Source organism: Gymnoscopelus braueri (assembly GCF_963280865.1).
Source record: "Gymnoscopelus braueri genome assembly, chromosome: 5".
In the NCBI taxonomy this organism is placed as follows: domain Eukaryota; kingdom Metazoa; phylum Chordata; class Actinopteri; order Myctophiformes; family Myctophidae; genus Gymnoscopelus; species Gymnoscopelus braueri.
This window is the reverse complement of record NC_137606.1, coordinates 49611310-49623837: the sequence shown is the minus strand read 5'-3', so window position 1 is coordinate 49623837 and position 12528 is coordinate 49611310. Positions and strand designations below refer to the sequence as shown.

Sequence of the window (12528 nt, the reverse complement as noted above, 5' to 3'; positions counted from 1 at the left end):
AACATACAGTGGCTTAAAACTTTATTGTACAATTGTCAGTGTGGCTGAAGGCTAAGCCGTCCAGAATATGTTGTCTAAATCTATGTATGTATCTAAGCTACATTACAAACTTTTCATGAAGCTAGATTTTAGATATTGGTCCAAAGTTCATGTGTAAAAAGTTTCGTGCAGATTGCTCAAAGATCCCAGGAGGAGATCGATTTGTACTGTTTTTCATATAATTCAAAATGGTGGGAAATCTAAAGGTCAGAGGTCAAAAGTCATAAGTATGAAAGTTGTTAGACATGAGGACGGAGACGCATGTGTGTATCGAAGTTTCATGGCTGTAGGTCAAACAGGGCATGAGTTGTACCTGTTCAAAGTCAATTGAGTGAAATAGCGCCACCCTTTGGCCGATAGTTGTGAGTTTCGTTTCTTAGCCGTTTGGCATAGCCCTCTACCATATTGCCGAGTTTTGTAAAAAGCGACCACACGGTTGGGCCAGAACTGAAAAAACGGCGGAAGAAGAACGCCTACAGTTTCAATAAGGCTTCGAGCCTGATAGGCCTCGAAACCTTAAAAACAAAATGCATTGTATCATCATTACTAAACTGACATATTGTTGTCCATCGTGTCAGTTTAGTTATGATCACAATTCAGATGGGTCTTAAAAGTGGGATGTGTGCATACTGTATAGGCCTTATTGCAAGTGGTAGCCATTCCAACATTTACTTCCCTTTAATGAAACCACATTTTGTCCCATTGGCTCTTCACAGGGTGCCAAATACTCTGTTACAAGTAAAAGTCCGGAATTCATAATGTACTAGAGTAAAAGTACATAAAGTATCAAAATGTACATAAAGTACCTAAAGTAAAAGTACTCGTTATGCAGAAGGTCCCATTTCACAAGTTTTCAAATGTATAAAAATCCTTTGAAAATAGCAGATCTACAAGCTCACAACGCCTCGCTTCGCGACACGTTGTGAGCTTGTAGATCGTCTATTTTCAAATTGCCAAAGTTTAAATACGACTGAAGTGGTTTTGTAATAATAATCAAAATCTACAAAGTAACTAGTAACTAAAGTTTTCAAATAATTAATGGAGTAAAAGTACAATATTTGCCTCTGAGATGAATAGTACAAGTAAAAGTATTGCAAATTGAAGTACCTCAAAATTGTACTTAAGTACAGTACTTGAGTACATATACTTAGTTACTTTCCACCACTGGTGGCTGAGGTGCGTTGTTGTCGCTGGGCCTCTTCTTAGTAGCCTCGGTTGAACGACGGTAGCAGTGTTGGTTATACAGCATCATAGAGGGGGGCGTGCTCTCTTCTTGGGCCTCCTGTTGTCCACAATCAGGTCCTTGGTCTTGTTGACGTTAGAACGAGGTTGTTCTTGTGACACCATTGTGTCAGTGATCTGAGCTCGTCGTTTTTCCGACTTCGTCCCTGCAGACAGACTTGTTGTCATGGACAATCAGGTCCATCATGTCAGCGTACTTTATGACGATGTTTGTGGACTCCACAAGCTTCTCTATATCTGCGATAAATAGGACACCCCCTGGTTTTTGCAAGAGGTGGGCCCCTGATCTATGAACCGTTCAAAATGTGTTTTTATGTGCATGTATAAGGAATCTCACATGTCCCAGTTACGGCCTGAACACTAACATGTTCAAAGGAGCATACTAGTCAAGTGTTATATAATGTTATACGATGGAGGGGCCCCATTCAGACAGATCAGGGGTGGACAACAGCAGAGTGGGGTCCTTCATGGGGGCGACACAGACAGCTTCAAATGCTGTTGTTTTGTGTTGTTTGTTTTTGTTGTTCCTCCTCAGGACTTTTGGTACTCTGTTATTGACCCTTTGACTATGTGTCAAGAAGGTTCATAAAAATGTTTGAATTTGTGTGGGTGCATCAGTAACTGTGGTGTCTGAGTATTGATTGATTGATTGATTGATTGATTGAGACCTTTATTTATTCTCAAAAAGAGCATTGAGGTTTGCCCTCATTTACAATGCCGTCGAGATAACAAAAACGATCAAAGAAGCAACCCATGCCAGTGCCACACTAACCCTGCGTGACCCAAATAAGAGGCTGTTTGTGTCAGTCCCTCACCCTGGATGTACAGTATGTAGGTCTATGTGTCTGGATATTCTGTCTAGAGAGAAGTAGGTCTGCCTGTCTGTCTGTCTGTCTGCTCAACAATGCTCATCAATGTGACATCATGATTTAATTATTTCATCTTTTGTTTGGTCTTGAGGTGGCCTTACCCCCCCCCCCCTCCCCTCCTTCTCCCCCTTCTTTCCTCACCATCACAAAATACCATTTCACATTTTATAATAATTGCAGTTAAATAATTGTATTCATTAAATTTTCACGATGCTTCTCAATTAAACATAACAGATCATGTCTCCCCTCTGAGTAAATATCCATATATACAGTCACTAACAGGGTAAATTAGTTTCCATGTGATTTGACCCTGTTTGGAGATATAATAGAGTTATGATACAATACAATACGATACAATACAATACAATACAATATTACTTTGAACACAACATGAAACATGAAGTACAAGAGCAGAGATGTCCTTCATTGGTCTACTGGCCCTTGGCCAGGTCCTAGATTTAGCCTCAAAATCGACTGATGAACAAAGAACTTCTGGAACATTATATCTCCTTTTAGAAGGCAGCGACTTATATTACCCTTTCAAATCATGACTAGTGCTTGAAGTGATATTCCTTGGCAGACTTACTGTTACTGTTATTATATGTAGATGAATAGTGTCTCTGAAGTGGCTGACCAACAATCTTTGAACAAATATTCAGTTGTTGCAGCAGGTTGTGACTTTAAGGCGACAGACGAACATCCATAGCAGGTGGTACTACACATTGGTGGAAAGTAACTGTACATTTACTTAAGTGCTGTACTTTTGAGGTATTTTACCTTTTGTACGCATTGTGAACTTGTAGATCTGCTATTTTCAAAAGATTGTTATACATTTGAAAACTTGTGAAATGGGACATTCTGAACAAAGAGTACATTTTGATACCAATACTTTTGTACTTTAAGTAAAAGTAAAAAGTAAAAATTTAATTCCGGACTTTTATTTGTAACAGAGTTTTTCTACATTGCATTATTGATACTTTTACTTAAGTAACAAATGTGAGTACTTTTTCCACCACTGGTACTACAGAACTGAAAACCACTCACACAAACCAGAATGTTTTGCTTTTCCACTGTTTCCATGTAATGGCTGTGTGAAGCCCGATGGAGCATATAAATCAAGCATAAGTGTGAGAGAGCGGAAGACACCTTTGTTAAACAGTTCTCGTGTGTAAACAGCAGTTGGATGTGAAGCCCTGTAATCAGAAGCCATCTGTCTCAATAAAGACAATACGTTGTTGGCTGTGCACTGCCAGATAATGACACACTCACATCCTGTTCATGAACACTTAATCACATCTTCATCTTACAGACAGACAGGTGACCCCTTCCATTAGGCACACTGGTTCTCAAAGTAGGGTCCTAGGGGGGGTTCCAGGGGGTCCCCAGCTGATTGATGCGACACATTGTGAGCTTGTAGATCTGCTATTTTCTGCTACATTGATGCCAATACTTTTGTACTTTTAATTTTTGAATTCATTTGAATTTTGAATTCCGGACTTTTACTTATAACAGAGTACTTCTACATTGCAGTATTGATACTTTTACAAAAGTAAAACATTTGAGTACTTTTCCCACCAATGTTGATAGTTACTAATAGAACTAATGGACCCTTACCAGTCTGAGTCTGTAACTCTGAGAGTTATGGGGGTTTGTCGCCTATATGCATTAACAAACTGGTGGTCCTTATAATTCAAAAAGTTTTAAAACCACTGCTGTAGGCAAGAATAAAGCGTGCGTAGATACACTAAGAGAGGATGGCGCATACTGTATGGATCATGTGATGTGTATAAGTGGGTAATTGTAGAATCATACTGTATATATGATGTGTTTTGGTGGGTAGTTGGGTAGAATGTGGACTGTTGTTTGTCTCAACTCTTTCTGGGACACAAGCTGCCAGGACCCCCTACTGTGACACCAAGCTGATGTCTGGAGGGCCATGTCTACACACACACACACACACACACACACACACACACACACACACACACACACACACACACACACACACACACACACACACACACACACACACACACACACACGCACACACAGACAAACGCACACACAGACACACGCACGCACGCACGCACGCACGCACGCACGCACGCACGCACGCACGCACGCACGCACGCACGCACGCACGCACGCACGCACGCACACACACACACACACACACACACACACACACACACACACACACACACACACACACACACACACACACACACACACACACAAACACAAACGCATGCATGCATGCACCCACACACGTAATTGTACTTAGGGTAGATTGTTATAAACAATAACAATGCTAAAATACAATACAATACTATAATATTACAAACAATATGACTTATCACAATACTACTAAGTGTGTTTGCAATCAGAGACCGGTTCATTCTGACTGTTTGGTCAAATCTGGTTTATTCTAAATAATATCTTTATTCTATCATTAACTTAATGCATACCAACAAGCTGAACTACTACAACCTTTAATATTACTACTACTACTACTACTAGCCTTCTATCACTGTAAAAGGAGTTCCTATTGCCTTTATTTAATTTTCTATAAATCAAAATTCTCCTTTATGGAGAATTTGTATTATTGTCTCCGCCAGGCCGAAAGGCACGGCGAGAGAGTATGTTTTGCACCCTGTCCATCCGTCCGTGTGTCCGTCCGTCCGTGTGTGTGTCCTGTCCGTGTGTTACCAGCTAATCTCCGGCACCGTAGGCCCGGTCGCTGCGAAACTGTGCACACACACTCCCTGGATGCCAATTCAGAACCTCTGCCAGGTTATAACATGGGCCTGTTATAGCGCCACCAGGAGGCCGATTTGTGCAAAACCCATTTTTTGATATTACTCCTACAGATTTTATCCAAACGTCATGCAAATCGGTACACAGTATCTCTATAGTCATGTGATTAACACGGATCTGTCATCAATTTCCCATATTCCATCCTCATTGGCTAAGGTTGGCTTCCAAAGTTTGCAGGATTGGTCCATTTTGAACAAAATGCCTCAAATCATGAACGCAGCTTGCGATTTCCGTGAAATTTCACGGGCATATTCCCACTAGGCCAAGGAAGAAATGCCACCCTTTTCACATTGGCCTGTTATAGCGCCACCAGCAGATCTAATTTAGCAAAACCCATTTTTGGAACAAAATGCCTCAAATCATGAATGCAGTGTCCGATTGCCGTGAACGACCTAAGAATAAATGGCACCCTTTTCACATTGGCCTATTATAGCGCCACCAGGAGGCCACAATCACGTACCTGACCTGGCGGAGACCTGTGCTTCGTACTTTTTCTAGTTCTTTAAATATATTTTATGTTATTGTTATATTAGTAGTGTGTTATATTATGTTGTAACATAATAATTAATAATAATGATACATAATAATGATAATAATTATATTATGTTATAACATGTTATATATTATGATATTATGTGTTATAAAATAATATGACTATAATTTTGTTAAACAACACCACCCTCTTTTGGTGGAAGTAAATCAATCATCTGTGGTCAAACGTGATGTTGCTCACCGCATTGGTTTTGGTGTGGTGAGAAACAGAAGTGGAGTGTGTATAATTCCGTGCAGAGGTTGACCTGTTAACAGTGGTGGAAAAAGTACACATATTTTTTACTTAAGTAAAAGTTTAAATACTGCAATGTAGAAATACGCTGTTACAACTAAAAGTCCGGAATTCAAAGTTTGGTAAGTTTTGGTATCAAAACATACTTAAAGTACAAAAGTAAAACTACTCATTTCGCAGAATGTCCCATTTCACAAGTTTTAAAATGTATAAAATCTTTTGAAAATAGCAGATCTACAAGCTCACAATGCATTGCGATGCTAGGCATTGTGAGCTTGTAGATCAGCTATTTTCAAATGGCCAAAATGTATGTAGGGCTGAAGTGGGTAATGTATGTTTTGTAATAGAAATCTACTAAGTAACTAGTAACTAAATAATTTCAGTTGAGTAAAAGTATACCATTTAAATAAATCACTACTATTAAGTAATGCATTTACTGCTTCTATTACTCTACTACCACCATAGGCTACTATTACTCTCCAACATCGTTGGAGAGTAAGTTTTGAAACTTTTGCAGCAAAAGTAAGTTTTGAAACTTTTGCTGCAAAAACATACTTTGCTCAGACATCAAGACTGCTCACACACGTACATTCCTTACCTTATATTAAATATTACTCTATTTTTTACTTCTCCTTTTCTTGCAGTGTTGTTCTTGTATTGTATGAGAGAAATGGACCAAACTTGGCAAATATAAACGTTCTAAATAACTAACATTCTTTTGGTCTATGTCGCCACCTAGTGTACAAATACAGTTATAATCCATTTCATTATAGTGTGTATTTTAGCTGCTACCTGCACTATCAGTGAACCGTTATTAATCTATTAGTGGTGGAAAGTAACTAAGTACATCTACTTAAGTACTGTACAATTTTGAGGTATTTTTTACTTTACTTGAGTATTTGCAATTTCCAATACTTCTACTTCTACTCCACTAAATCTCAAATACAAATATTGTACTTTTACTCCACTGCATTTGAAACCTTTATTTATAGTTACTTTGTAGATTTTGATTATTACAAAATATACATTAACCACTTCAGCCTTATATACATTTCAGTGATTTGAAAATAGCCGATCTACAAGCTCACAATGCGACGCATTGTGAGCTTGTAGATCATGTTCATAGATAGTTTTATTATTTTAGTATGTTTTTGTATTTTCCAGTAACAGATACGGTATACACAATGTTAATTCTTCAACAAGCATTTATTTCATTTTGTAAACATGTTTTGACAGACAGGTGGGAGACCACACACAGTGCAGTCTGCCACCTCCCTACATTCAAATCCTCCCGTTTCGCAAGAGACATGAATTCCTTCTGTCAAGTAAGATAAAACACAAATATATACTGTAGTAGATACAAGAGATAGAGAGAGGTGTAAACACCAGATACTGGGGTCTTACAACCATTTTAAAGCACAAGACTAGTTTGGAATACAGTTGTTGGCAGAAACTGAATGACAGTTAAAACCAAGAGGCACTTTGAATGAAATATTTTTAACAAATCAAGCTCCAAACATTCAAGAGGACAAAAGTTCTCTGTGTTGGAACACTGACTGGAGGTGAAATGAAAGCAGATTATTTTATGAATACCGTCCTGGTCATAAAGGCTGCAGTCCAGTGTGGATGAAGAGACTGACGTCTCATAGAAACAGACTAGAGAGAAAGAGAGAGGTGGAGAGACTGACGCCTGATTCATACTTGGTTGTGCATCGCATTGCACACCGAAAATAGACAATCTAACAAGCTCTTGTGTGTGGAAACACCAAGTGTTTTTGTTACAGTCAATGGATTTGAATACGTACTTTCACCATGGTAGACTATCAAATGCCTTTGTTGCTTTTAAAAAATAGCTTTTCATCTTTTATTATTACCTGCAGCTCATTTGTTACTGGTAGAACAATGTGAGCTTCATCAGTGTCTGTCCACATTTGTCAGGATACAAAAAAAAGAGGCATATTCATTAATATATGCATGCATTAATGCTGTAATAATGTTCTGATAAGTACAATGTTCAGCTTGTAGATCTGCTGTTTTAGTGTGCGACACTAACATGCAATGTATAAATCAGGTTGACAACTCATAGCAACACAAAGAGATAGAGATAGAGATAAGAGGGAAAGAGGAAATAGTGAGACGAGAGTGAGACAGACAAAAAGACAACTTCAAACCTCATTGACAAACTGACAAACTCACAGACACAGATTTCAATGAGCATCAAGGTGTCAACAAACACAACATGAGATTAGATTAACATGGACCCACTGCTGTGTGAACCATCTCAGCATTAAATGGAAAACAAACAGGACAATAGAGCTGGGTGTGGCTGGGTGTTCTTAGGAAACACCTTCGTGATGACACAACAGGCAGGAAGGAATGGAACGAGTTTAACTCAAACAAACCGTAGCTTTTGTCCTCCAGGTATAAAAGAATATTACAAGAGAGAAATACAAGTTTCCTGGCTTTTTTGGGGGGGGAATGTGTGGAAGTCAAACCGGGAATGCTCCCACTAGCATGGAGAACCTGCTCAGTATCTAAACGGTACTGGGGGAAGGGCTAGTGTAAAGAAAAAAACACATTGTGTGGAAATTAGGGAATGCTCTAAAAAGGTGACTGAAATGTTGTGCTGCACCTCAAATGTGGAGAGAAACACATCCTGGACCAGTGATTCTCAACCTTTCTAATTTGATTTGATTATGATTTTCATCTCTGGGACCCCAGAGATGAAAATCGTAAGTTAATTTAACTCCGAGATTGTACAAATGAAACCAAATGGACCCATAACAATCTCAGAGTGACAGGACCCTAGGGCAGTGGTTCTCAAACTTGTATGCATTTAGCCGTGGACCCCCATCGCAAATATTTTTGATCAGGTTGAGAACCACTCGTCCTAAACTACTGCTAATGCTACCGTTGTTGTTAGCTGATGGCTAGATGAGGTGTGGTAGGTTCCTCTCTGGCAGAGGGATACTCATTCTGAGGCAGTTGGGTGTAGCTGTGGGAAGCTTATAAAAAGGACAAATAGAACCTGATCGAGACCATCATTTCTGGGTCATCATCCTCGTGGCCTCAGAAAGGCTTTAGTGGTTTCTTTTATCTGAAGGTTGGAAAGGCTGGGAAACAAACGGGCCCGGTTCAGACGCAACGGAAACCCCTGCATGACGGAAAGTTTAAACAAAGGAGGAATGGTTTGACGCTCTGCCCGGGGCAGGGGAGGGGGAGGAGGCTGGCAATTGGTGGTGGGAATGTGCGGGTTACGTGTGCGTGTGTGTAAAGATGGCAGTGGTCCCGGCCATTCGCTGTAATCTTGTCGGTAGTGCGATGGATGGTCTCTTTTTTCCGTCTCCTGGTGATGATGTCACGTTTACATGCCCATCCTGATGCTCTGGATGATCTGGAAGATAGCTGGTAACACACACACACAAACATACGTTTACTATTACTATGAGGACAACATTTTAGTACAGCAATTTTACAGCAGGAACGGTAATGCACACCAAAGGTTGTGGTGAGGTGCTGATCACTATGAATAAACTTAAAAGAGGAAGACAGTGTTCCACTCTCTGGCTCCATATGCAGTAGACTGCCCCAACGCTCCTGATTTCGTGTATAGAGGGGCGGGTGTAAAGAGCCGGCGAGAGACTGCGGCTGATCCCATTGGTTCACCGATCTGTCCGTCAACCCCCGCCCCGTTAACACAACATTACGAGCGACGCCCACTGCACTCTGGTTGGTTGGGAAGTGAAACACTTCCTTATACCGAGTACACCGACGCGCTGGGCCAGGCTTTTATTTTTTAGCAACACTAAACAATAAAAGCCTGGAGATCGAGGCTACATATGCAGTAACTTTAACCACTTAATTCCTTTACTTGGATGACCGGAGTCCCTCAGGGCTCTACACTAAGTTCCTTTTCAGTTTTTTTTCTCTACTCTAAATATCTTTGCTGCCTGAAATTAGCCGATCTACAAGCGTTGTGAGCTTGTAAGATCTGCTATTTTCAGCTAAAGTCTTCCCCAGAATATGGATGCTGGGGTTTAAGTGGTTAATGATGATGTTTCGGGCCTTCAGGCCTTCTTAAAAATTAACAAATGTGTTGATTTAGATGACGTTTCGGACCTCAAGGGCGAAACGTCATCATTAAAGTTACTGCATATGGAGCCAGAGTGTGGGACTTATGTGGAAGGTATGACATTTTTATCATTTCTTTTGCCACTTTTAACCCTTAAGCCTGAGTCATGCTTAGTTGCCCTGCAGATGTTGTACACCGAAAATAACTTGTAGAGTAGATGGGCTATTTTCAGTATAAATCACGCATATTCTACCCCCCAACCCAACCCATGAACCTAACCTCTACATGTCTAATCCTAATTGGAGCCTAACTCTGAAAATCTATTTTATTTTTCAGTTGATGGGCACACAGAGGAGAGGTAGAAACATAATCTCTAATCCCACTCAGAGGAGCCAGAGACCAAAGATTATCCTGGTCCTCCTGGCAGATGATAAAAGATGGACTTTGATACGTTCAGTTGGTCCTTCAACATCTGCATTTAGTCGTACTATTACATAACATGATGAAGTCATCAAAGGTGATGGCAATCACTGCCGACAGTTTTTTTTCTTATTTTTTCTACTTTGTACATAGTGTTTTATATTTGTTGATGATATTGTATTTTGCTGTTATTTTTTATGTTATGTTGATGAATTGAATACATAGGACTACGAAGGAAACAAGTGCCCAGGACTTTTTTGTGTTATCCTTTTAGCTTAAATGTCTGACTGTACCTCGTGCTGTTTACATTTCTGACTAATAAAGTAATCAATCAATCAATAAATAACCACTCAAAATATACCCTTTATAACACAGGAATGATGTACTAAGAATAAAAACTGAGGGGTTTTACAGTGTGACACAGGCCTTCCAGGACTCAAAGGATATAGATATAAGCTCTCAAACTTGTTTGTGGTTTTATGCTTTTGACAGTTATATGTACAATATATATCGTCGCTGTCGGGGCGGGAAACCTCTTATCTCCATATTCTAACCTTTTAGAATATGGAATGTTTTTTTCCCATAAATTAACGCCCTACTTGATCATACTGCAGCTTCACACTGCAGATCTACAAGCTCGAAACGCAATGCGTTTTGAGCTCCAAGTTTTGGACATATGAGGTTTCCACCCGACAGAGACGATATGGTCATGTATGTATATGCATTTTTGTCAATATATCCAACGTCAAACTTTAATTAGAAGACAAGAATAAATGAGGATTCGATATTTACCTGAGCCACAGACAACAAACAGGAACAGAGCCAGAAGCCATGGACCCACTCCCTTGTCATCACCCAGGGTTCTCTGCCATGGAAAAACACATCAATCTTTAGATCAATCACATAAATATACACCATCATCATTTTCCAACAAAACTATCTTATTTGCAAACTTTAAACTCAAGAGTTTGTACCTGTGAAAAAATACTCAAGATACATATATGTCTCATGCTCTATTTACTTAGACTTAAACAAACCAACATTGTAGTTTTTAAATACTGCTGACCAGTGTTGGAAAGTAACTAAGTACATGTACTCAAGTACTCTACTCAAGTACAATTTTGAGGTATTTTTACTTTCCTGGAGTATTTCCAATTTTCAGTATATTTACTTCTACTCCACTACATCTCAGAGGCAAATATTTTTTACTCCACTACAATTATTTGAAAACTTTGGTTATTTTTTATTATGATTACACTACATACATTAACCACTTCAACCCTATATAAATTTCGATATATAGGGTTTTATACATTTAAAAACTTGTGAAATGGGATATTCTGAATAATGAGTACTTTTACTTTTGGTACTTTAAGATATTTTGATACCAATACTTTTGTAAATTTTGACTTCCTGGACTTTTACTTAAGTAAGTATTTCTACATTGCATGATTGCAGTATTGATACTTTTTACTTTACGTAAAACATTTGTATATTAGTACTTTTTCCACCACTGCAAGTCTCATGCTCTATTACTTACACTTAAACAAACCAACATAGTGTTTTTTAAATACTGCTGACTGGCATTAATACGAAAGGCAGTTATGATAATAATTTGAGCAACTTTACTTACAGCGGATCTGGTCACATTCCCTCTTTGGTTGATGTTCTTGCTGTGCTTCTCGTTGGCCATGCGCATCCTCTGTTTAGCCACCATCTTTGCTGAAGGTTGCGGTTTGTTTTAATTAAGTTTAAAGTTAAATTAAAGTTTTAAACTCGGATAAACTGACGCGTCTTGCTCTCAGAGAGGCTGCAGGTCTAAAAGAACAGAGAGACCAGACTTGTCTACGTACACACTAACTTAAGCTCCTCCCACATGTAGGCTACGTGTACGCACAAAAATGTGATTCGCCGAAAATAGCAGATCTACAAGCTCACAACGCGGGGCGGTGCTGTGCGTTGTGAGCTCGTAGATCTGCTATTTCTGGTTTAAATCTACACTAAACTCCTCCCCGCTCGGAGCTGCGGCGTGTCACTACGACACGTAAGGTATAATTTTACCTTGAGTTGAACCGGTCTTTATTTGCCATGTTTTAGCCAAAGTTTAGATGATAATAAATATATATCCTTTAATTTTCATTGAGCTCAACTTATTCTTAATCATGAAAATATATATAATTTTTTTGCACACAGTTATCTAGAGTTTGACATGCCTCTATTATATGATTAGTTAAACACGGGTGCAACATTGTTTTATTCATAATTCTACAGTTTTATAGCTTATA

General features: G+C 39.1%; 1 protein-coding gene across 1 annotated transcript; it reads right to left on the bottom strand.

Moving 5' to 3' along the window:
- Positions 1-6938: 6938 nt before the first annotated feature.
- LOC308085716 (stress-associated endoplasmic reticulum protein 1-like) lies at positions 6939-12080 on the bottom strand. Its single transcript, XM_080428990.1, has 3 exons — positions 11877-12080; positions 11036-11108; positions 6939-9156 (listed from the first exon to the last, which is right to left on the bottom strand). The coding sequence occupies exons 1-3, from the start codon at positions 11958-11960 to the stop codon at positions 9116-9118; spliced, it is 198 nt and encodes a 65-aa protein (XP_080285116.1). The 5' UTR covers positions 11961-12080; the 3' UTR covers positions 6939-9115.
- Between the last annotated feature and the right edge of the window lie 448 nt (positions 12081-12528).